The sequence below is a fragment of the Volvox carteri genome, assembly GCF_000143455.1.
Source record: "Volvox carteri f. nagariensis unplaced genomic scaffold VOLCAscaffold_5, whole genome shotgun sequence".
NCBI lineage: Eukaryota > Viridiplantae > Chlorophyta > Chlorophyceae > Chlamydomonadales > Volvocaceae > Volvox > Volvox carteri.
Window position 1 is genome coordinate 1504387 of NW_003307548.1, and position 24873 is coordinate 1529259.

At 55.4% G+C, this 24873-nt stretch overlaps 1 protein-coding gene across 1 annotated transcript in view; it reads right to left on the minus strand.

Moving 5' to 3' along the window:
- Positions 1–215: 215 nt before the first annotated feature.
- VOLCADRAFT_87436 (uncharacterized protein) overlaps positions 216–24873 on the minus strand; it is a gene marked incomplete at both ends in the record, with an annotated part of 27983 nt that continues 3325 nt past the window's right edge. The window contains 33 exons of the mRNA XM_002947211.1: positions 216–740; positions 1264–1392; positions 1856–2120; positions 3315–4627; positions 5210–5386; positions 5880–5963; positions 6127–6303; positions 6683–6946; positions 7214–7626; positions 8212–8473; positions 8854–9013; positions 9725–9897; positions 10069–10281; positions 10461–11147; positions 11569–11778; positions 12794–12850; positions 13354–13542; positions 13921–14022; positions 14245–14343; positions 14778–14924; positions 15223–15579; positions 16016–16267; positions 16339–16377; positions 17188–17310; positions 17710–17941; positions 18567–18715; positions 19043–19849; positions 20086–20150; positions 20192–20328; positions 20622–20716; positions 21916–22074; positions 22795–22866; positions 22962–23091. Coding sequence (XP_002947257.1) covers positions 216–740; positions 1264–1392; positions 1856–2120; positions 3315–4627; positions 5210–5386; positions 5880–5963; positions 6127–6303; positions 6683–6946; positions 7214–7626; positions 8212–8473; positions 8854–9013; positions 9725–9897; positions 10069–10281; positions 10461–11147; positions 11569–11778; positions 12794–12850; positions 13354–13542; positions 13921–14022; positions 14245–14343; positions 14778–14924; positions 15223–15579; positions 16016–16267; positions 16339–16377; positions 17188–17310; positions 17710–17941; positions 18567–18715; positions 19043–19849; positions 20086–20150; positions 20192–20328; positions 20622–20716; positions 21916–22074; positions 22795–22866; positions 22962–23091 — 8263 coding nt within the window. The remainder of the gene's footprint in view (positions 741–1263; positions 1393–1855; positions 2121–3314; positions 4628–5209; positions 5387–5879; positions 5964–6126; positions 6304–6682; positions 6947–7213; positions 7627–8211; positions 8474–8853; positions 9014–9724; positions 9898–10068; positions 10282–10460; positions 11148–11568; positions 11779–12793; positions 12851–13353; positions 13543–13920; positions 14023–14244; positions 14344–14777; positions 14925–15222; positions 15580–16015; positions 16268–16338; positions 16378–17187; positions 17311–17709; positions 17942–18566; positions 18716–19042; positions 19850–20085; positions 20151–20191; positions 20329–20621; positions 20717–21915; positions 22075–22794; positions 22867–22961; positions 23092–24873) is intronic.

A 24873-nucleotide genomic window follows, 5' to 3' on the forward strand; every position in this document is an offset into this window, starting at 1 on the left:
TTCCGCCGCACGGCGGTCTACAGGCCGGGAGGTCTACAGGCCTGGAGGTCTACCCGCTGCTGTTTCATGATCACACACAGTCATCAGTGCTTCGACAACCTAGACACAAGAAATCCCCCCGGGATGTTGTCATCAGCTAGTGCTGCCGGCCGGGAACGTGGTCCTTTCCCACCCCCAGCAGTGATGATGACCTCGCTCAAACCGTCCTGGTCCAGTTACATCTTTTCACCACGATCAGCAGTCGGCCGTACAGCCATCCTCGCGTGACCGCTGTCTGGCAAGCTGTCTCGGTTATTGTAACCTACTTCCGCACCCATGATGTCGTTCCTTTTCGAAGACACAGGAATGATGACCCCTGGGCCGCTGACCCGACTCTTTTCAGCTGCCAATAGAGACAGCCTCCGTGGCCGCCAGCCCCGGCGTTGCCGGGCGGCTGTGTCTCGATCCAAGCGACGAGTAGAATAATAGGCTAATGGAACAACTGAATAACCCGTGGGTCCGGTCACGGCATTTTGCAGCACCTCGCATGCGGACGCGGCAATGTGCGACAGCTGTACGGCGCTGCCACCATTATCAGCGGCCGAGCCCATTTCAGCCACCCTTTGCCTCAGGAGGTCCCAGTTGGGCGGCTGGTTGCCATAGGAAGCCTGTTTCCAACGGCTTGTTTCTCTCTGCGGATCATGTGCTCCGAAATATCTCCTGCTCGCCAGCACGCGTCCATCGCTGTTAGCCTCCTGGCCCTGCATCGCAACGGGTGGAAACTTGTATATTGCGTACTACCGTTCCCAGCCTTGCATACGCGAGGCAGGAAGGACATGAAGATGGCAGTTGATTGGCAAGGGGCCGGTGATTGCCTTGCCGTACATTCAGACCTGTACGTTGTTCCTGCAGTACATGTAGCGACAAATAGCTGATGGATGTCAAGGCGGTTACTGTTAGGCATGTTGATAGGTGCGAAGCTTGGGAGAGATGCCAAGACAGCCCGGGCCATTACTCGCTAGCCACCGCCACAGTATTCACGTCTGCAAAACGTTGATCGTCTATAGATCGTGCCCTGGTAGATTTGATAGGGACCAGCAAAATCCCCCTTTGATTCGAGTTCCTTGCGAGGTGTAGCTTGCTTAACGACATGTGCTCTCCCATGCATGCTTCCTTGGAAGTCCGTGTCAAGGGTCATCCACTCATCGCCTGCAAACGATTCGACTTTGGGGCACCAGTCATCAGCGTAATGAGTAGTGTGATGATGTTACTGTGCATACCCACCCCGCCTTGCGCCAGCACCGCCTGCAGGCCCGCATGGAGGGCCGCCCTGACTGCCTTGCGGTCTCTTGTGGAGGATGACGGCAATGCCTCCACCTCGGAGATGAGCCTCGACAGGAATGTCGCCATGGCCTGCAAGCGATTAACCCGGTGGATGGACAGAGTGAAACAGCGGCGCAGGTGCTGGGCCTCGATTTGCAAGGATACCTACTATCTTCTAAATGAAGCGTGACCGCTTGATGAGTTGGATGGGAGTGTGATGACGAGTGTGATGACGAGTGTGATGACGAACGTAATGAGTAATGCGGCAAATGTAACGGAACGGCGTCATTGCCCATTAACTGGGCGGCCAGGAGCCGGGGCACACGCTACCATGCAGGCAACCATCCTACAGTCCTTAAGCCCCGAAACACCCGGTATAGCCCGCTGCCAACGTGATGAGGTCCGCCGCCAATCCTACCAGGCAGACACGGTCGCCGTCAATGCAAAATCGTGCAGTGCACGGCAGTCCACTGTGGCCCGATGGCCCTATCCTGGGGTATTCCCTTGCGGTCTGGGGCTCGTTGTAATACCTACTACTATAAAATCGTCTCACCTCGATCTCCATCGTGGCCGCTGATACCTGCCTTTGCATCCAGCTGAGGTACCTAATCAGTTCGAGTAAGGCGTCTAGAACATCTCTACAGCTGCTGTAAACCTTATCTGTGTTGCTGCCCCCAGCTGGGGGATTACTTGGCCCTTCACTAATTCTACCGTCACCGCTACCAGTATTTGTGTTGGGACTGATCGCTGTGGAGTCGCTATCCGCTTGTAATGATGGCTGCCGCCAGCATGCTATGTCGCTGATCTGGGGCTTAGGACTGGGGATGAGTGTTTTGTCATCACTAGCAGTGAGATGGCGCCGCGCCGCAGTCACAGCCCCGCCTGGGGTAGATTCCATCATCCCTTCAGCCACCGGGCCCCCGCTGATGCGGCTACCACCACTCATGCCACCACTACCACTACCACTACCACTACCGCTACCACTGCCGCTACCACTGCTGCTGCCGCTGCCGCTGTTGATACTGATACCAGTGCCGCTGCCGCTGTTACCACCATTATCACACACAATGCCTCCATGGCCAGGAGCCAGCTGCAAAGTTGGCTTCACCACCAGTAGTTCCTGCAACTGCCCCATGGCCTGTGCAGGTGACAGACCAGGAGGGGTTCTAGCACTGCCATCAACCGCGCAAGGCCAAGCCAGGGTTGGTGCCATGCTTACGCTTGTGGCTTCATACTGGCCATGGTCTTCCCTGCCTTGCCTAAGTGCGGAGTCACACTCTGGGGTGGTGACAGTAGTGTCGATGGCATCTGCAGGCCCGTTGATTTCCGGATCAACAGCAAGGACAGCTGCAGCTGGAGCTGGACTTGGGGCTCTTGGTGTCACGGTGGATGATTGCAACGGGTCAGAGGCTTCCGAGTGGGATAAAATCGTTGTGTTCGGCAGAAGAGCAACCACCATGCCGACAGGGGGCCCATCTGGTTCCACCACAACATTACTGGGCCCCTCCGCGGCCGTCTCGTCCTCAATGATACTTGCTGCTGCATTCCCTAAGAGTTTGTTGCCTCGGCAGCTGCTTAATTTCCGGGGAATGTTGTTCGAAGTGGGGTTGCTTCTGTCAGCTGTGTCAATTCGTTCATTGATATGAGTTGCAGAACTCCACTCTTGTGGATTGTCGCGAGCAGCTGGCCGATACTGGCCCAGGTCGGGTGGTTTAAAGGCAGCCCGTCGTCTTTGGGTCGAGAGTGCTGGTGACTGGGAACTGGTCGGCCTTGTAGCCCATGTGTCAGCAGTTGGCTCTTCTACGGGCCAGCTGGGATGTGGCTCAGATGGCAGCTGCAGTGGTGATAGTGTCGGCTTCTGAGGTGGCATTTCTGCCTCCGCTGACATTACTAAGACCATGTCTGGGGGCGGTGTGTCATACAGTTGCGTCCGTGGTGTGAGCAGCAGCTGGTGCATTTGACCCACAGACCCATGCTCAGAGCCAATATCGTCTGTGTCACTGGCGAGCCACCTTGCGCGGCGCTGAAAGCTGCCTCGAGTGGTGGCGAGAGGTGACCTGGCTGCCAGGCGGCTGCTGCTGGAAGGCGGCGATAATGGCAAGGCTGCCCCATGTGCGGTTGGTAAAGCTGGCGGTGTTGGCAGTCGCATCATGGCGCTAGTCATGATAAAGCTTGGGGGAAGCATCTCATTAATGTCGTTGTTGCCGAGCTCACTTCGTCTGCTGACCACATTGCAAGCCGCCACGGACTCGCATGGAGCTTCCAGCTGGGCACTGCTCATGAAACGCTGCAGTGCCGCTTGGCGGCAATCTGCCCATGACACCGTGTTTATCATCCCTTCCCTAGCCCCATCCATGGCGGTGTTGAGACTGCTTGGGCCGCTGGCACCGTCAGCTCCACCATCACCAGCACGGTTCCTGCTCTTCTCATGGACACTACTAGCACAACCACTGCCGACAGACACAGGCGGTGTGTCCGCGTGCAGGTCAGAAGCCAGGACAGGCGCGCTTGGTCGGCGCCACAGCATGGAAGGCTGGGCTGCTGCTGAAGTGGGTGTGGATGGTGGCGGCGATGGTGACACCTCCCGACCAACGTTACTGGCCGCCCTTGACAACGGTGCTGGAGTCATAGCTGCAGCTTCGGCTAGCTCCGATAGGTCAGTTCCGTCGCCCAAGCGCATCACAAGGTTTGCAAGCACTTTATCTGCCAGATGGATAGCAGCGTCTTCCACCACTGTCACCCCTGCCTCTCTGCTGGAGGACCCCCCTGCCGCCGGGCCATCCCCCTGCTGGCGCGGGTTTGATAACCGTTTAGCCAGCAGCACGAGACGCATACGGCTTCTGGCTGTAGCACCGCCCATCGCATCGCTGCGTAAGGCGGCTGCAGGGACACCTTGAGGTCTTGGTCGTGACAAGGCCGCAGATTCAAAACCGGTGCTAAAGAACCGGTGAAGCGTCCTGGCCCTGCCTCCGGAGGTCAAATCACTGGGCGGCGGATCCATGATGACGACTTTCCTAGCCTCGCCCTCCGCCGCGAGTCTGTTCACCCAGATGTCGCCGGTAACGGCACTGGTGTTGGCAGCCACAGGTGCCAGGGGTGCCGCCTGCCATGTAAGCTGCTGAGAGCCGCTTCTGAAGGATACAGCCTTCACAAGAGCCCGTTTAGATGGCCGAGAGCCCAATTTTGACCCGAATGATTGCTGTAAATCCAGCAAGCCGGTGCCGTGGCTGCCGCCGCCGATACTGCTGCAGTTCTGGGCGCCCGCAGCTGAGTCTGTGGTCCTGGTAGCCGTCAACGCTGCTGAAGGCCCCTCTGGCGGGCTTCTCTGTCGCAGCGGGTGTGGATCTTCATCACTGCTGCTGCCATTGCTACTGCTACTGCTACTGCTACTGCTGTTACTGCTGCTTGGCGGTCTGGATGGAGTCAAAGCTCGATGAAGTGATGCGGCCCGGAGGGCCTTACTGAGTGCACTGTTGAGGATGTCGCTACCTTCAATGGCCTCGATCTATGTGGCGGTATGAAAGCAAGGACAGGGTCAGAAACACAGCGAGGAAGTCGATTACGGACTCAGCCTTGCTTGCATGCAACGTCACTTAAGATCCCCCCTACTCCCTACGTCTTTTCATTTAGGGGGGGACCCTAATCCTAAATCCTAACCCTAAATCCTTGTGAAAAACATAATTAGGCTCGTTACACCTCTCTGGGTATTGCAACAGAGGTGTAACACATACACATAATTGAATGATGTGTATGCCGTAAGATGAAGCAACAGGTCTTTTGGTGACACAAGGTGATACCATGAAGTCTGCTCTATCTAGCTGTCAGCACTATATGTTGTATCGAGCGTACGGAGTTCCGTCAAGGTCGCATCCTGGTGTATTGCGCGTGCTATGCTGCTTACGCTTACCGGCGCTGAGCGTTGCCCATTTGCGGATATGCTTCCTTGCATTGACATGCTCCAGTTGATGCGTCGAGAATCCAATCTCACTGAGCGGACTCGTGCCATCATGCTGGCCCCCCTGGCGGAGAGCATGGTTCTCATCCGGTATAAGAAGCTCCTGCTAGGACCTTTCGCGAGCGAGTCCTGCATCAATGTACACCGGGGGACACGTGTGAGCTGAGAGGTTAAGAAATACCAGGGTAAAAACATTTCTGAGCAGCTTGTGTCGCTACGCGTGCGCGGTTTTGTGGAGGTTTTGGACCAGTGCTGATTTCCTTGATCGCATGAGCAATAGTACTCGGATGTAGATTGTGAATTTCGTATGAGCACATACATCATTATGTGGGTTGTTAACTGGCTGTGGGATGGAGGGCGCTTCCTGGCGGACACACGCTCGCCACGCGTTGAAGGACTCCCAGATGGCCTCGCGCCTGCTCCACCATGAGGATTTTGGCTGCAATGCTGCTGCTGGCTATGACATCCAACGAGCAAATGACAGCGCGATGTGTCACAGTAAAAAACGAAAGTATGCCCTATACTATGCATACGCATAGTAAGTAGCTCACAAAATCAGTAGTAAGTAAGTAGCTCACACACGTACATCAAGTACACCGATGCACAGACGATGCACACCTACCTCAAGCCAGTGCAGCAGCAGCTTGTTCTTGGGGGCAGCTTTAATAAATCGCTCCCAATACCAGTGCAGGATGCGTAGTACGTCCTGTTCAAGGATCAGGAGGCGACACGTTCTCTTCACTACAATGTATCCCATCCGTCATGCATGTGGAAGCTTGCTTGAGGGCCAGCCCAAAGCCTGACATACCGAAGCATGGACCTACAGGACCGGTGCGCACAGCAACTGAAGTATCCAAACATATTTGTACCTGTGGAACCCCAGGGAGGCCGTCAACAGCGCGCTTAAGCTCTTGAAAAGGCAACACCAGGAAGCTCAGGATAAACTGGAGCATGGTGAACACGAAGAAGAGCGGCGCCACGAAGTACAGCACTCCCACCAGCATATGCTCGAGAGCTGGCCGCTCCAGGGGGGAACTCAGAACTTTCTGTAAGCATGTGATCGCAGGCGGGTACGTAGGCAGGGAGCGAGGCAACATGCATGCATGCATGCATGCATGATACGTTGTGACGTGATATGCAGGATTACACACCGGAAGGGTCACACGTAAGCAAACATAGAGGTTTCAGCAAACATACACGCGGTAGTTGTGAGACCCGTACATGCCGTTCATGTATCCAGCTGTGTCGCCACGAATGCGTACCTGCTGCCTAGCTAGCCAGTCGCCTCGCTGGCATGCACATACATGTACACGTGTATTAAGCAAAAAATGGTACATGGCAGAAATGGATGGTCGATACATGATACTACTATATATTACCAAAAAAACACTGCTCTATGTATACTTCAACGCCAAACACACTCACCTTGAAGGTGCCTCCGTCATTCCGCAGCAGTGAGTACTGGAACATAATTGTCAAAGAGGAGCTCAAGTTGTGAAACTGCGCCACGGACGGACCAAGAACGACGCAGGCGGTGGCGGCGAACATGACGATGGAGATGACCAGCACCACAGCGAAGTGTAGCAGGTCGGGGAGCGCAAGGACCAACGTGCCAAAGACGATGGACAGGTGGGGCTGGAACGAGATGTAGTGCAGCCAGCGCACCTCCAAGGCACAAAGGACCAGGCCCTGTGCAACACGCGCGTTGCAACCGTAAGGTAGGATGCGTTGTAGGGGGGGAGCAGTTGCTTGCTTGGCTAGGTGGGGGGCTGGGCGGAATAATTACCGCGTGACTCGGGGGCGTCTCGTTGTTTCCAATGATGTACACTTTCCGCTTTGACATTTCCATTGTGTTCCAGGTTTTCAGATATTGCTCCATGACGACATTTATGGCATGTAACGGAACACAGCAATGGATTTAATCCTGGACCCAGCGAGATCCTGGACCCAGCTTACCTGGAAAAAGGCGTACAGGACAATGGTGTTGTACATCGAGTCCAGCCGTGTGAGGACGGCACCTGCGGCATTCAGCGCCCGCGGATCCGCCTGCATGCGCCACCGATCAGGGCTGCCGGCCGTCCTCGTTGTGTTCGTGGCCGCGGAGCTGGCTCCCTCGCTGGAATTTAAACTTGTACTGCGACGAAGCAGGAAGTACCTCGCCGGCGCAAAGGCGTCCGCGTCGTACACATCAAAGCGCGCGATGAAGTCTTCACGTACGGATAGCCGTACAGTGTAGGTGTAGAGGACAGCAATGGCCGCGACCATGAGGGCACAGATGGCTGTCTCGTACATCACCCAACCGGCGCTCATTCGGGGGGTATACTTCCGGTTGCTGCCGACGTGACCGCGAACCCGAGGTCCAGAAGCGCCTGCAGATTGCATGGTCAGGGTTCTCTGGTGCTGCTTATACCTACAAACACCATCGACCATATCTACACGCTTGCAGCGGTGTTATTTTAGATTATGCAGAGGTGTTGATGTGCGATGCTTGCAGCAGGGGCTGTTTTTGCACGACAAGAGATTTAGTATCGGGTTTTTTCAGGGCTATTCAGGGCCATGTCTTATTCCACGTGGCGCATCTCCTCCGGGGTATCTACGTGTCGTTCGTGAATTTAGGGGTTTCGGTCCTTGACGTGGCAAACGAAAGTACCCGGTGTAACAAAGGACGGCAAAACGAATGTAAACAGAATTATGGTACAGGAATACAATATGTAAAGATGGATCCTACAGCACTGACGTCAAGCTGCTTTCGCCAGCGCTCAGCACAGCGAAACAATTAGGGCGAACCATAGCCATGTATAGCCAGCCCGCTTGCGTAGTGTGGAAGTAGTAATAAGCAATGGATCACCTGCGTTGCTGTCGTACGTTGACACATCAGTAGCGCTGCATTTCCATGACCATTCCTAGCTGATGCATGACACACAGCATGCTAGAGTGCATGCATAAACGCGCACCATCAATTTCCTCGAAGTTGTCATCGCCGTCAGGTATGGTCCGGTCGCACGGTGCCACCTTCCCCAGCTGCGTGAAGCTACGCCGGAAGGAAGAGGCAGAGGCGCTTGCCGCCGCCCTCCAAGGCCGCTGCGGCCCCCCACCTCTTAGCTGATTGCGCTGCTCCCGCTGCGCCCGAAGCTGCATGACCACGTCGTATACCGTCATGCAACAGTATGCCAGCACGAGCAGCACCAAGAAGAAATCGGGCAGGAAACGAGCCACCTGTGCCGCAACAAGAAATGGGGAATACAGCAGCGTGGTTAGGCATATCTTCACCCTGCCGTCCCCGGTATTTGGGGGCACCCTCATCCAATCACCCTAGCCGACTTCTCACCCTAGCCACCGACATCCAATGGAATCTGCCGGATCAATGGCGGCTCTACTCCTTTCCTGGTCAGGTCGCGGGTCTACTTTATCCCAGGTCCCCACCGTCCATCGACCCTGACAGTTCTCAATCCCCGAACCTCCGGGGGCATCGGTGTGTGCACCAGTAGTGCCTGACCTATACATATGGATGGTTGGATGTGCATGGATCCGTGATGGGTCTGGATGAGCGAACCTGTTCCGCCATCTACTTCACTGCTTCTACTGCTGGTTCCCACCTGCAGGTTCTTGATGTACTCTCCGTAGCTGACCGCAGGCAGTCCGAGCAGGTAGCTGGTGGCGCGAATGTCGCCGCTGTCCAGCCAGGTGAAGTCCACTCGCCAGTAGCCAAACACGGCAGCATCGGGATTGTAGGTTACCAACTCGGCACGCAGGGACCTGCATGTAGGCGCAAATAGATGCACGGCATGTACATGGACAGTAGACATAACAGGTCATCCTTACACCGATCACAGGAGTCATAGAGACACCTTGTTATTGCGGCGATGATGTGTAACGCAAGTCAGAACTCTTATCTCCTCTTCTGTCTTTCTTGAGAGGCCGTCTAGACTATAGCTTGTGCCAACAGACAGCAGCAGCAGCAGCGGGTGGCTAAAGTGCCTTGCTTGGGGCTTCTGATTCCATGAGCTCATCCAGACCAATCACTACCTGACAGCCAGGTAAACCCAACATGCAAGTATTATGAGCTCCCTGCCGTCTTGGTCTCTCACCTGGAGCAAACTACTGAGGTTGTGAACTTGCATTTGTACTCCCGGACTGTATGTATGTATGTATGTATGTATGTAAATGTACAATGCCAGCTGGCTGCTGGGCCCCAGCTGGGGCATACAGTTTGAACTGTGCGCCTGCTTGCTTGCGTACATAGTAGCTGTCGTTTAGTACGACACACACATCGTCTAATAATACGCGCTAAGGCACTCTGCCAGCATCTTGAGAGGCCTCTTCAGCGGCCAGCTACTACAGCGTACTGGCGGTTGTTCAATAAATTGTATACGCAGAATCATCGCAATGTGGTGACAGAGACTTCTCGCCCATTTGTACACGAGGCACACAGCTCTACATGTGCACTTAAGGGAAAGGTATACGCACTTTGTCAGTGTGGCTGACAGATAGCCCCCGTCCCGTAGGTAGGTGAGCGCCTGTCCAGCTCTCTTGGCGGACAGACGCGTGTCTAGCAGCAGAGGGTAGCCAGGGGAGAAGCTCTCCAGGGGCTCATGGAAGAATCCGTACGGCAGCCCCAAGGGGTTGATTTCGGGGGAACCCTGCGTGGGGACGATACACACATGCACATGATGAGAGCAACTTGGAAGACAGAAATGTGTTGGGTCTCCAGCAGGAGGGCGCAAGATGGTCAATATCCCATGGATAAGTAGTTTCGGATCAAGCACCGGCACAGAGGTGCTTCTTATTTGCATGAGTTCCCTTCCACACACCTCCGTCATGTTGTACCAATCTGACGACCGCAATGTGGCGTCGTACAAGGAAGACACCCGGCTAAACACCGGGTCGTTGCCGATGCCACCCAAGTTACCAGACAGCACGACTTTGAAGGTGCGGGCATCGCAACCGCCATAAAAGTATGAATAACTGCTTTGTTTGCAAACGCGCCGGTTTGAGTCGGCCAGGCCATCCACAGTTCGCCTCTCCTGCACAGGAAGAGAGGCCGCAAACTTGTGGAAGGAGCAGCAAATTTGAGTATGTAAGCGGCTGCCTTCCATGGACAGCCGGGGCCCCCTCCGCTGGGAATAATGGCCGTTCACAAGAGCTAAACTTGGCCCTGCCTGCTCTTTTTGAATACCTCTGTTGTATGCCTGTCTGTACCCACCTGGTGAAGCAGTAACCCCAACATCACGTCGTTCCGACCCCCAGCGCGGCGCCGCCGAAGGTCGCTGTCATCCAAGAGACTGTAATTGTATTGTGAGCCATCTGGCAGGGTGTACCCGGTGAACTGTGACCTGCCGCTATTGGAGTTGCTGGTGCCCCTCGTTGACCGCCGCCTGCTGCCATACATGCGGCCACGCTGTCCTGTGCTGGCACCCTCTGTGGTATCGGCGTTTGGGCGATTACCTCCTCTCGTGTCGCAGAAAACCCCCTGTACGGAGGTGAGTAAGTGACCATGATAACCCTGGGGACTTGCGCACACCAAGGATGACATCCGTGAGTAAGCTTGGGATAGCCATGGCAGGCGCGCCGTGGTGGCGATTTGGCCAGAGCCAGGTGATGGCCACCTCGCCCACCCATCCTCATCTGGGCTACGGAAAAGACGACGACGGTGACTGGGGCTGGCAGCTTGAGCAGGGGGCTGCGGGTCGGGTGGTGCGGCGGTGGTGTATCTGCTGACGTGGAACGCAAAGGAAGCAACAGAAACCTTGGAGGACACACATGCGATGTAAGCGGGGTCGAGGTAGGCATTCATGAGGTCCGCATCCAAGGCTACCGCTGAAGCCTCAGGTAGAAGCACAGCGGTGATGTTGGCAAGTAAGGCTGCGGACTCGGCCTCGTTCACAGCAATCTGCGGAGATTCAATGGGACATCCACGTCAGTATCACCATCATCCCGCTGGGTGTAATATCCTGGGCATATCACGGGATCTGCATCCGCCGTTTTGTTCTTTCCTGAAAAGTCGTGATATTATACTGCTGGGACGGAATGGTGAAGCTGAGGACAGGACAGCAGCAGGCCACTAGGCTTGCTTGCAGCGGCAGGGTCGAAGGACCACAGACAAGCAAGTGCACGCAAATGCACGCTATTATGCATATCTGGCTGTTTCCTTTGACTGCTAGTAGTCTGAAATCCAGGTCACCAATTTCCAGGATGCACATCAAGCTATACAAACAATCAAGTAAAGCGTAGCAATGTGCACGTATCCTAGCTTATCCTAGCGACACGTAAGAACTTGGGACCAACGGGTAGTTAGCTGTGCATGATCTCACCTGAAGCAAGCTGGCCGTAAGCCCCAGCGTGCCCGCTCTGCCACGCTCTGCCTCTTTTCCCGTCATCTTCGCAAGCAGCTCTTGTGCTTGCTGAGTTTCTGATGCCAGGGCCGTAGCGGCTGCTTGCATGCTGCCAGTTGAAGCTCGACGGTAGCCCTTGTGATTGCGTACGGATGGGTCGGGTGGCGGTAGTGAGCGACCGGCGGGTGGCTTGGAAGTCAGCAAAGGACCGCCCCAATACAGGGGCAGGAAAAACAGAGCGCTGGACCCCATACCTGCCTCAGGATATGCGACTAGAAAGTGAACCCAAGCGGATTCACTGTTCGGTGCGGACTTACGATGGAACTGAAAAAGGTGAATGCGTGGTTTTGCAACTGCAGGATGCCTGCAGGTCATGTCATGAAATCTGCAATGCCATGTGAGGTCTGTAAGGGCTGTACAGATGCAGCCCAGATGGTGGCGTGAACTCCCAGGTGCTTAGAAGCCTTTACCTAGCTAGCTACATATATGTGTAGGAACGTACGGATGGGGCTTGCAAACAAACATGCATGCATGAATACATACGAGGGTTTGACTAGGGTGACTGGATGAGGGTGCCCCGAAATACCGGGGAAGGCAGGGTTTCGCAGGGTAGCTGCCACGGGCGAAGATACACCCCCCTGTTTCACACATCATACGAGGCAGGGCTCGGTTGATGATGCGGTTGATGATGTGTAAAGGGAAGTGTGACATGGGGAGTGAGCCCGTTCAGATGCAGTGCCCGGACGTGTTCACATGTAAGCGATTCGAGCAGATCCGTGGTTGATTTGATGGAGCGGATTGGACTCCAATCAATCGGGGCAAAGTGGATCCCGAAGCGAATAGGCCGCTGAAAAGATTAAGATGCTGGCAGAGCGCCTTTGCTCGTAATCATAGACGACGTGTGTGCCGTATTATACGACAGCTACTACAACAGCGTGTTGGCAGAATTGTTACATAACACTAGGTGTATAAAACGAGGGCAGGCTGCACTAGAGACCGGCTAATGGCCCCTTTTGGTCGCTACCGTCACTCCGTCAGTCACCATGACTGCATGCCGACCCCGAAAGCAGCTTGCTGCAACACCCCGCGTGATCTGCAACCCGCCCCTGCCAGGCATTCAAGAAACTCGCATGTTCCCTGATGAGCGTGTGCGCAGTCCCTGACGGTTTCGATGGATAAACTTATCCATTTGCTGCGACCTCACCTCGTCTGTCTCCGACAGTTTGTCCTCCACACGGGCAATGAGCCACGGCAGCGCCGCCTGCCACACGTGGACGGGGCCGTCATGGCGTGAGGGATGTGGACACATCGCCAGCGAGCGAACAAACCTAGCCCACCTGGTACATAGCATTTGGCTTACGCGCTCGTGTCTACGCAGGCGGGCATAGTTGACTAATTTCCTTGGCTACCGTGTGTATATTGCTTGAGTACTAGAACATTTTGCGTTATATGATGCCTTGTACCAGAGTTGTGGCTCTTAGGCTCTTGGGCCTCTACCTGGCTCGTATGGGCTCGTTACACCTCTCTGGGTAACGCAACCGAGGTGTAACACACACACACACACACACACACACAAGCGAGAATGCCAGTCCGGCTGAGTATGTAGCAGACTAGGGTGTTTACACATTAGCACTGTCAGGCAGTCCCGAAGTGTCACACGCTGGGATGGACCCTAGACCGGACCATACAGCGGGAACAATGCATATGCTTCGCAGTGGAAAACCGCGCACGCACAATATCACATTCACGGCACGAAGGATTCACCTGGTTGGAAAGAATTGTTTGAGAAGCGCCGCCAACTCCGTCTACAGCACCCGAGATCAGGCTCTGAGCCATGCTGGCCCCTTCAGGTCGTTTCTCTGTGCATGTCGTACTGTATGGCTCCAAAGAGGCTACGGCGCTGTCCGCGGATGCCAAGATTGCTGTCAATTCAGTGAGTGTCACGTTAACACACTCCATGGTTGAGGATTCAGCTTGCAAGCGTCGATGCAAGCGCGCAGGAGCGCTGGAAGGTGAAGAGAGCACACTGGACGTGGCGGTGAAGCGCTTTGCCTTGGTCAAAATGTCATCAGCATTGACTCCATCAATAAAATTGGATATAGCGTCAAATCCTTCTCGTGACGCTGGCATGGCATGGTTAGCTTTCAACGGTTCATATTTGTCCCAAATCGACTTTGTGTGTCCGAAGAATGAATCGGCGTTACCGTCGGCGGGGGTATGTACTACATGCATGTAGCGCTCTTGGGCATCTACCAGGGCAGAAGAGTCGTCGCCTTCATCGTGACGAACCACGAGTTCCAAGTTTTGTCGACGACGACGCATGTCGCTTACAGTTCCATCCTCACTCGCTGTAGCGTCCGAATACAGTGCGCCAAAGAACATGTCTGAAGTGTCCCAAAAGTCGGCAGAACCCGTCGTCACGTTAATAGCAACCTGTTCAGCAGGCAATTGCGTGCGCTGGGCTTAATGCGCTGAGTTACGTGAGTTTGGTATCAGATGAGTTCATTGCAGAGCAGGTGCAAGACATACGTAGCCCGCTCAATACGTAACGCTGTATGCCACGCTGTGAACCGCCTTAACCCGACCGGCTGTGCCAAATTACCCGAACTTGACCATCCCTTAGCACGCTTCATGCATGGAAACGGTCTCCCTCACCGCAACACAGTACGACACCACCGAGACATTGCATGGTTGGACTCCAGGCTCAGCCAGGAGGTCCAGGCGGCGCACGCTGCCCGTAGCCACTCCCAAGGCCTGAATGGCATACAAAAAGGGAGTACGGAGTAGTACGAAGGTACAGCAAAGCGTGCCAAGGATAAAACAATCTCAACCGATGAACTGGCGCGATGGCGCGATGAGCTGTTTTTTTCCCTTCCACCTCGACAGCATGTCCTTGTATGTTATGACCAAATTCATTACCGGCATGAATATAACCAAATCTGTACATACACGTGATCTGCGGTTGATAGTACTTGAGTGCACCACCGATATAGGTAGTCATATACTTCCAGCAAGCAAAGAGGACGCGCGGTGGCGGCTTAGCTAGCCTGGTGTCGGCGGCGGGCGGAAGGTAAGTACGAAGGATGCAACCGTACGCTGGTACTATGCCAGCGTGCCGTTGCATGTAGGCCAGCTACCCTTCCCTAGCTAGGCAGCTAGGGAGTTTAAGGATTTTTTTCCGGCGATACCTTTAGCGCGATAGATAACATCTCGACCTTCGTAGAGACATTTGCGCTTCGCAGCGTGGCTGCAAACGCCTCAGCAGCCATACGATCAGGGGATCTGGCCGCCGTACCGTTGTAGTACATAGAAAAGGTAAACGTCTGCGCCTTTAGCTGCGGAGAGGAGATCACAATTAGCAAAAAGGTGCGAGAGTTTTGTAAGCTTGACCTGACGGAGCATGTGAAATGCGCTGACCGCTGTGGGCCGGCAGGAGCAGTCCACAGACATATGCAGGAGACCTGGTGCGCCAATACATGCAGGTGAACTCAAGCCAGCTGGAAGGGCAGCTGCGGACAGGCAAGATGTTGTGGAGGACCACTCCCTGTACTAGTTAAACTGCAGTAACAGCATCATGCACGGACAGGTGCGTCGACGCCCGATGTACGATCAACCTCTAGCACCCAAGCATACCTGCTCTACACTGACGTCTAGACGAGCGGCTTTTTGTAGCCCCGACACAGCATCACCATCCTTCACCGAATACACGATGCGGTACCTCCCAGGCAGACAGGTGCCCATGGAGAGGCCGGTAACCGAACACCCGTAGCAGCTGCTGGAGCCGCCGCTGGGACATAGGGCCTTGACTGCCGTGGTGATGTAGGGCGTGAGGTCATCGCCTGTGCTACTGTTTGCAACGGCCCCGCAGAGCCCAGCTGCCGTCTGCTGTGTGGGTGTCGCCGGTACCGCATCTGTGAAAGCGGCGCATGGCGCCAAACTGAAGGGAGCTGGTTGGCGATACGTCAGGACTAGCGACTGATTCAGCTCCGCCTGCGTGCACAAGTAAGGTGGAGAGCGGGGGTTCGCCCAGCAGCACATGTAAGCATAACAAATCTACTATTCACCTTGTCCATCAGCTAGCTGCAAACAGGCTCGTTGAATCAGGGTGTTGTAGCTGCGATCCAAAGCAAAGCATTCTTATGGTTAACCGTACCATGTGTCCCTGGTCTGGTTTGACCGCCGGGTAACCTTGGCGCGTCACCTTGCTTAGCGTTCAAAGGTAAGGTGCAACGTTGTCAAGGAAAGACCCATGCATGATCACCCCGGATGGATAACGGTAAATTCTTGGGTTTGAGGAGTTTAGGATAATAAATGCGCACCGTCAGCTTCCCTCCATACACCCCAGGTTGGAACGCCAGCGTAACGAATGGTAACGTCCGTAGGTAGGTACCCGCCCGCCTTGAGCATGCATGCCGCAGTATCGCACCTTGCTAAGATGATCGATTTGGAGGCTGGGCAGCAGAAACAGACGGGGTCGTGCCCCGGCGTTCGCATCAAGGCCCTGCAAGCCTTGTCGTAAGGCGCATGGCACTGGGCTGCAGACCACCCCAGCCGGCACGGAGCTGTCCGAAGCCGCCATCGAATCGTCGCAGGTGAACTGGTCCGCGGGGCAGGGGCTAATGACGATGATGAGGCGCTCGGCTGTGGCATTCGCACCTGTGCTATCGTATATGGCCAGCTGTAACCGAAAGACCGAGCCGACGGGTGCGGTTGCGGTATCCACCCCGCAGTCTATCAGTTGCTTCCGACCTGCCACATGGGCCCGACATTGGCTCCTTGCACAATCGCCTGGAGGGCAAAGTGTGATCTGCATAGGCAGGGCGTCAATTACAGCCACAGTGAACCTAAGGAAGGTGCTGTCGCAGTTTGCCTGTATGTACGACATTCAACGATAAGTGTAGCGTACGCAAGTAACGCAGATCCATGCGTGCTATCTGACCATCGCAGCCGCCGAGCGACTACTGCATACATGCCCTCCCATCAGAAGATACTCGCTTCTTCTTGGCCAGGTGGCAGTTCGTACGAAAGGAAGGAGGTTTCGTTGAGCGTTATAACTGTATGACATGGCGTGTTGAGGCCGGCGACGGCGTTTCGGTGGAGGAACGGGTAGGCATACATACATGGTGAGTTGCTGAACCCAACGAATACATTCTGAAGTCGGATGGGGTAAATGGATTAGGGTGCCCCTCTAGCACGGGAGAGCAGGGAACTGCCCCGGGAAAGGGGCCGCTGGTGAAGCTATACCACCCTGTAACATCATACATGGCCGCCATGGCGATAGGTGTACGTCACCCTGACGCCGCCAAGCGTGATTTGGCTGGCAGCTTAGCACCACGTACCAAGCAACGGGTGAAAGGAGAATGTGTTTGAAGCCAGCGTACGAATAGCTCGAGCTTCCGCGGTCCCACGGCCTTAAAAACCTGCTTCGTAACTTTGCCTGCTGCTGAAGCTGCTGACGTGCGCTCACACAATCAGGTTAACTGATAGAGGAGCGTGCATCCCCGGTTGGCCATACATTAGCGCAGCGTGATTATAAATATATCCTACATGTCGTGAGCCTGTCCGAAGTGTCCAAAGGTTTTCCCGCCCACTACTTACCAGGGCAGTAAGGTTGCCGTCCTCGACATCTTCGGCGATACCCAGCGGCTCACATGGTAGGGCCTGTGTAGGCCTCTGGCCTGCCGTACAAAGACTGTACGCTACACCACTGAAGATGGAAACCTGCGCCGGTGAACGGATATCATGGTGACAGTGGCAACGCAGCAAGGAATGTCGTCTTCCACGCCTGATGAGAAACGTATTATTGCCACCAGCGCCGCGGCGGGCCTTCGAAGGTGCCTTCGATAGACACACCTATCTTGGTGCAAGTTGAGGTGTTTTTAGCTGCGTGACCCCCCGTGGGCGCAGGACTCAGCTCCTCCTCTTGCCTAACCTAACGAGGAACATTATACGTGCATACATAGCTATGTATCCCAAATACAACGTGCGTCTAGAAATGCAGCGCTGTACTTGCTCGTTGCGCACTTTTCGCACCAAGTATCTAACAAACACAGCTACTGTGCAACATCTCAGACCTACCGGTTACACATATAATCACTCATCATAGGTATGCTTCCATACCTGTTGCCCAATTATCTCGCTCGTGGATAGTGTGATGCGAGGTGGCGTATTGGTGATTGCCGTAATAGCAGGGGCGGTACTGGTGGCACTACTTGTGGTCTTGCCCGCCGGCTGCCAACTAGCGGCTGCCTGTACCTCAATCTTAAGCTCATTTGAGCACACGCCGTCCACAGAGCACTTGCCATCACTGCAGGCGCGCTCGCCCTCGCACAGATCCTGCACCACCACGGTCCTGCGCGCAAAAATAATAATCACAATAATTCGGAAGGGGGATTTGGAGATGGGGGGATGCAGCAAGGGCTTCGTCTCGATTCGTATATTAACGGACGGAATCATCTTTGAGAACGCTTGTATCACCTTTGTATATCCTCGTGACAAGCGCCCCGGATTCCCCTCTCCCAATAATACGCTTGACGTGCTTGCATCTATCCCAAGTGCGGTCGTATAAGGCAAGACCAACCTCAGCGTGTTTTTCATTTTCCGGGGTGTCAATTTTATATTCAAACCGATTATTATTGAAGTTGGGCTGATAATCCTTCACCTTCCACCTCCTTGGCCAAGGCTGGTCGTGTGAGGTTAGGTGGATTACGTGGTGGTGTTGGTAGAGGGTGTGTTTTCAAACTGCGTTATGTGAAAATGGGGACCGCTTACGGAACCGTTACGACGACCCCCCCTGCTCCCGCGAGGGGTTTACGCGCACACGTGCTTTCGAGTGTAAGCTGGAAGTGAGCATGGCCAAAGAAGACGTCTCGTGCGCCGTGCCAGATAGCGTTTGCTTCCCTTACCGTTATTTACTTCCTCTAACGGTATGCCCTCCGTACACATGGATTTAATCATTCATGCTAACAGGGCTTTACCTGTAGATGACCATCTCCGGCACATCGGGCCAAACAAGATGGAAGGAGATTTTGTAGATTCCCGGGGTGCGGGTATCTAAATTACAATATTTCAGCCCAATGAAGTTGTACGGCAGAGGATTTGGAACACCCGTAGCACACGCCCGCACCTGGGAGGCATATCGTGTAGAAGCCAAGCAAGCGTTAGGTAAGATTTAGGGACATAGGGGTTTAACCTTGTAAGTTAGTAACTCTGTAACTCTGTAAAACTACGCTTGTGTGTCTCTGCAACATTCTAGAGCGTATGAACGTTATACTGGAGCAATTCATCCCAATATCATCCTTCCACTAGCGTGACGCTTCAACGTTTGGTGTTGCATCTGACACCACACGACTGACGCCCTTGCCTACGCCTCCGCTTCTAACACAAGACGCCCTTTGCCGGGTGCAAATATACCGGACCCCTCAGCAATAATGAAAAAGCGGTCATCACTCACTTGGTGGTTCAGATCCCCGAATGTGTCCAGGGTTGCCGTACTGCCGGGCTCACAATCGGTCGCCGTTGCGCCTCGGCATGGCAGGTACGATGTTCCAGCTGTGATAGTGATGACCGACTCTCCGTTCAGAACCAGGCGAGGGACCCTCGTTGCCTGGTATGTGCTGCCGCTGCTTCCGCCAGGGCTGCTGCTGCTGCTGGCGGAGGCACTGCCGCTGCTAGTACTGCCGCTGCTAGTACTGCCGCTGCTGGCGGTTACAATGCTTCCACTGAGGCTCCCTGCTGTTGCAATAGTGGTGGAAGCTGCCTGATTGGAGACCAGACCAGTAACGCCACACATGCCGCCTTTGCTGCAGGCACGCGGGCTGTCTTCGTCTTCACGCGGACATTCGTACTCAGGCGCCGGACACACAACATACACACGGCGATACACCGTGCTTGCGCGGTTGCCGGCGTCATCAACGACATCGTACGTAATAAGGTACGGCACACCACCCGCGGCCTCATCGCCAGTGGGCTCATCCGTCGACACGGTGCCGACCTGCAAGCCACTGGGGCTGAAAACACGTGTGAGGATGGTACTCGTGAGGTTGACAGTTTTCGTGGTTGATCCCGTCGTGGTGCCACTGCCGCTTCTGGAAGCCGCCACCGGAACAACATCCGCTGCTGTCGCGCCGGCATCCACGTAAGCCGAGCCCGCCAGGACAACGTTGATCATGCCCCGCGCCCCGGCTGGTGTGACATACAGCTGCCCGGTCCCCCGGATCTGGATTGTGGGCGGAATGTTGTCGACCGGAACTTGGAAACCCTGTGGATGATGCAGAGAGAGAGAGAGAGAGAGAGAGAGCCGAGCGGACCGCGAGAAGGGAAAGCAGTAAAGGGGAGTAAACCAGTAAGCCAGTGAGGGAGTAAGGCGGGGACTACAACTTGGCCTTGCATTTACTAGGACACCTTCTACATACTACACATATAAGGTTACGCTTTGTTCGGTGATTGAGGCACCAACGTGCGGCCTGCTGAAGGGGCAAGACTTGATTGAAGCACCTTCGGGCTGGACTTCACTAAAGCATCATTGGTTTGAAAAAGGCCCAAGCGTATCCGCTGGCGAGCTACGGTTGGACGTGGCCGGGAAGCAGGGGGGAAGCTGTACGGGCGCGCAACATGTGGTCGGCCCCGGTCTTGCTTGCCTGTGGTGAAGATTCAGTCGATGTGGTCGTGGACATGCTTTCCAGCTGCGAGTTAAGGTTGCACGAACCAAACACGGAGCACCTCAGAGTGTTGGGGCACCTGCGCGGTGAGTCGCAGGCCAGGTAACTTTATGCAACTCTCGTTACGCAATAATCCATAAATCCACCAACATCTAGTTCCCGTCAATCAGGTAAAGGCTCGTAGGGGCGGGGAATCAACCTGGCAAAATGACTGTCCTTCAATGATGCCGGCAAAGAAGATACTTTGGTCCGACAGCAGCAGCAACTAAAGCCAAACCTGATGCTACTCCGCGACGCCACTGTGGCCATATTAACCAATTGCACACCCAACAACAGTTCTTCAAGCTATACAACAAAATGCAAAAAGCCTACCGGCGCTCCCTCTGCAGCATACAGTTGTCGCGTACCAACACACGCCGTTCAGTTCGAGCCACGTTTCCCGCCCTGTCAATGGCTTCATACACTACCTGCGGCAATGGTAGGTAGGTAGGTAGGTAGTTGAGTTAGTTGGCTGGCTAGCAGGTCCATGAACACGCAACCTGTTATCATACAGTCATGGGCCTACCTTTTGACGCGTCTGGCAAGACGGTGAGGGCTGCTTCATAACTGTGACATGTACCCCAACTGCGTATAGATAGCTAGGGGAAGATGAACATTGCGATGTCTCGTTTCATGTCGCGCCACCCGCGCACGCGGCATACACTAGGTCGATATATTGCATGTCGCATGTTCGAATACAGATATGACCTTTTTGCCCGGAATGTTTCACGTATAGCTATGATCCAATTCTGCCCCAGGCATGATAATGGCATGTGCAACGGTTTACTACAAAGTCCGGCATGTGTGCTTCAGGGCGGCTTGATTCCCAGCTTGATCACCCAGCAACATGCCAGTCGCATGATTTCGGGAAACGGGCAACACGGATGAGGGGGCGCAGGCGCATACAAAATAACTGATTACCAGCAATGACGACTCCCAACTTTTTTTTTAGCTGATCCCCTTAATACACGCCGGGGTTAAGAGTCCTGAAGTAATCATTATTTGTTTTGGCAAGGTGCCATATGCCGACACGATAGTATCGCGACAAACAGCGTGTCAGGTCAGGGGTGTTTCCCGCGAACGGGTTGTTAAATCTTCAAAGACTCCGATGCTGCCTGCGGTCCGGTAGTGTCGTCTCTAATTTGTGCGCTCTAGCGCCTGCCGGGTTACCAGTTGGGCAGGGCTCCTTTCTTCCTTAACCACGACATGGTTAGCTGCCTGGTAACCCTAAGGCAAGAAGCGGCCGCTGCACACATGCCCCCCGAAAGTGCTACGCGAATAGGGCTGCTGAGTCACCAGATAAACAGCGCAGCTGGCCAAGATGTTGCATGCGATCCCTAGCACGAAAATTAAAGGGATGGATGGATGGATGTCGGGCTCCGTACATACGGGTTCCAGGTTTCTTTCCGTACAAAGCACTTTCCGATATACGGCATCAACATGTAAGCCACGGCTGCCCGTCCTAACAGCTAGAAAATGCAGGTGTGCGCAGGTGGGACATAGGCGACGTAGGAAATGCCAACTGGCTGTCGCGAACTTCAAACGACCGACCTAACCAGCGGGTAATCGTGCACATCTACACTGGACAGCGGAGTACTCGCTCGACAGTGCAGTGAGGACCACTCACAATGATTGGCCTGTCTGCCGTGGTGGAGGACGTGTTGACTGGGCCGCCAAGCACGTTAACGGGCAAGACACCGTCCTGGTTGTCGATTGCTTGTGCGCCCAGCTCTGTGTAGATGTCGTACACTTGAAGTACAACCTCGGACGAGCCCAACAGCACAATCTGCAGTCAATACGAGCTTGAGATCAGCGCGTCTCGGTTGCGGACTTCAACACGACGTACGCATACAACGTACGTATGTGTGTACGTGTGAAATACGGGGTTAAAGCGAACCCAAAGATTTGCTGATGCAAGCCGCTCCTGAAGTCTGTTCTGCGAGGTATTGCTAGCCACGCAAGCAAACACGGACCAAGCAAGGCACGGAAGCCAAGGCACGGGAAGGTACCCATACCACGCACAGCAGCGTTCCCAGTAATGTGCAAAACACCACGTTTGATGTGAAACACTTCATCACCAGCTATTTCTATCAAGCGGCTCATCGGCACAACTAATCTCCCGTTGGCTGCGCCGTTGGAAGCTATGTCGGCTGTCACTGCAAGGTGGTGCTTGAATTGAGCACATTGTCGGTGATGTGATGACGTAAAACTATAGCTAGCTAGGCTGCTAGTGTACTGTGAAGCAGTCGGCAGCAGTAGTGACATAAGATGTCGTACAAGCACCATTTGTCGCGGGGTCTGCACTCGAGTGGCTAACCGTTGCGAACCTTAGTGCCAGCTGCCACCCACCGGCCGGATAGCGGGCCCCGCCAGGGTGCCAAGCAAAAGCAAAACGGACACACGCACGCACGCCGCCTCGGGCTCAAGAGGGGCTTCATGCGGCTGTACCGGCTGATCCCTACACGCGGTCGACTAGCAAGGGGGTTCCAAAACTCCTCGTGCTTACCTCGGGGGCCGTGACATCGACAGTTGTTGTGGCAACAATGTTAACGGACTGTTCCAATGCAACCGCCGCAACCTGCAAACAGCACACACGTAGCGATTGGCGTTGCTTGCCATAGTTGATGCCACGTTGGATGGGTTTTCCGCCAGCGGTACGAGCGGTTTACTTACTGTAACCTCTGGCGGTGGGGGGGGAGGGCTTGGCGGCTGCCGGATCAACGTGAAGGAGGCGGGAGGTGGTGGCGGCGGCGGTGGGGGACTTGGCAGCACAGAGGCCCATTGCGCGGTCCAAGGCGACGGACTGGGAGGTGGTGACGGGGAGGGCGGGTTAGGAGGCGGTAGTCCTGGCGGACTGGGCGGTAACTTGGGTGGTGGGGTCGGGGGTAGAGGTGCATCTTCGGTTGGTGGCGGGGATGGGGGTGCTGGCGGGGATGGGGGTGCTGGCGGGGATGGGGGTGCTGGTGGGGATGGGGGTGCTAGCGGAAGTGGCGGGGATGGTGGCGGGGATGGTCGCGGGGATGGGGGTGCTGGCGGAGATGGGGGTGCTGGCGGGGATGGGGATGCTGGCCGAAATGGCGGGGATGGTGGCGGGGACAGTGGAGGAGGTAGTGGCGATGGTGGTGATGGTGATGGTGATGGTGACGGGGATGGTGGGAGAGGTGGTGGCGATGGTGGTAGCGGGCTTGGGGTTGCTGGCGGAGGTGGGCTTGGAAATGGAGTTGGGGGTGAGGTTGGTGACGGGCTTGGTGGTAAGGGCGGAGCAGGCGATGGTGGCGCTGGGCTGGGCTGCACAGGCGATGGAGGCGCTGGGCTGGGTGGAGCAGGCGATGGCGGCGTTGGGCTGGGCTGCGCAGGCGATGGCGGCGCTGGGCTGGGTGGAGCAGGCGATGGAGGCGTTGGGCTGGGCTGCGCAGGCGATGGAGGCGCTGGGCTGGGTGGAGCAGGTGATGGAGGCGATGGGCTGGGTGGAGCAGGCGATGGTGGCGCTGGGCTGGGCTGCACAGGCGATGGAGGCGCTGGGCTGGGAGGAGCAGGTGATGGCGGCGCTGGGCTGGGTGGAGCAGGTGATGGCGGCGCTGGGCTGGGAGGAGCAGGAGATGGCGGCGCTGGGCTGGGAGGAGCAGGAGATGGCGGCGCTGGGCTGGGTGGTGGCGGTGGTGATGATGGAAGTGGTGGTGGTGGTGATGATGTTGGTGGTGGTGGACTTAATGGTGATGGTGGTGGTGGTGGCGATGTTGGTGGAGGTGGAAGTGGTGGAGGTGATGATTGTGGTGGTGGTGGCGATGATGGTGGTGGTGGTGGTGGTGGGCTTGGTGGTGATGGTGGTTGTAGTGGTGGGCTTGGTGATGGTGGAAGTGGTGGCGGTGATGATGGTGGTGGTGGTGTGCTTGGTGGTGATGGTGGTTGTGGTGGTGGGCTTGGTGATGGTGTAAGTGGTGGCGGTGATGATGGTGGTGGTGGTGGTCTTGGTGGTGATGGTGGTTGTGGTGGCGATGATGATGGTGGTGGAGGTGGTGGTGGTGATGATGGTGGTGGTGGTGGCCTTGGTGGTGATGGTGGAAGTGGTGGCGGTGATGATGGTGGTGGTGGTGGTCTTGGTGGTGATGGTGGAAGTGGTGGCGGTGATGATGGTGGTGGTGGTGGTCTCGGTGGTGATGGTGGAAGTGGTGGTGGTGATGATGGTGGTGGTGGTGGGCTTGGTGGTGATGGTGGTTGTGTTGGCGATGTTGGTGATGGTGGAAGTGGTGGCGGTGATGATGGTGGTTGTGTTGGCGATGTTGGTGATGGTGGAAGTGGTGGCGGTGATGATGGTGGTGGTGGTGGGCTTGGTGGTGATGGTGGTTGTGGTGGCGATGTTGGTGAGGTGGAAGTGGTGGCGGTGATGATGGTGGTTGTGTTGGCGATGTTGGTGATGGTGGAAGTGGTGGCGGTGATGATGGTGGTGGTGGTGGGCTTGGTGGTGATGGTGGTTGTGGTGGCGATGTTGGTGGAGGTGGAAGTGGTGGCGGTAATGATGGTGGTGGTGGTGGGCTCGGTGGTGATGGTGGAAGTGGTGGCGGTGATGATGGTGGTGGTGGTGGGC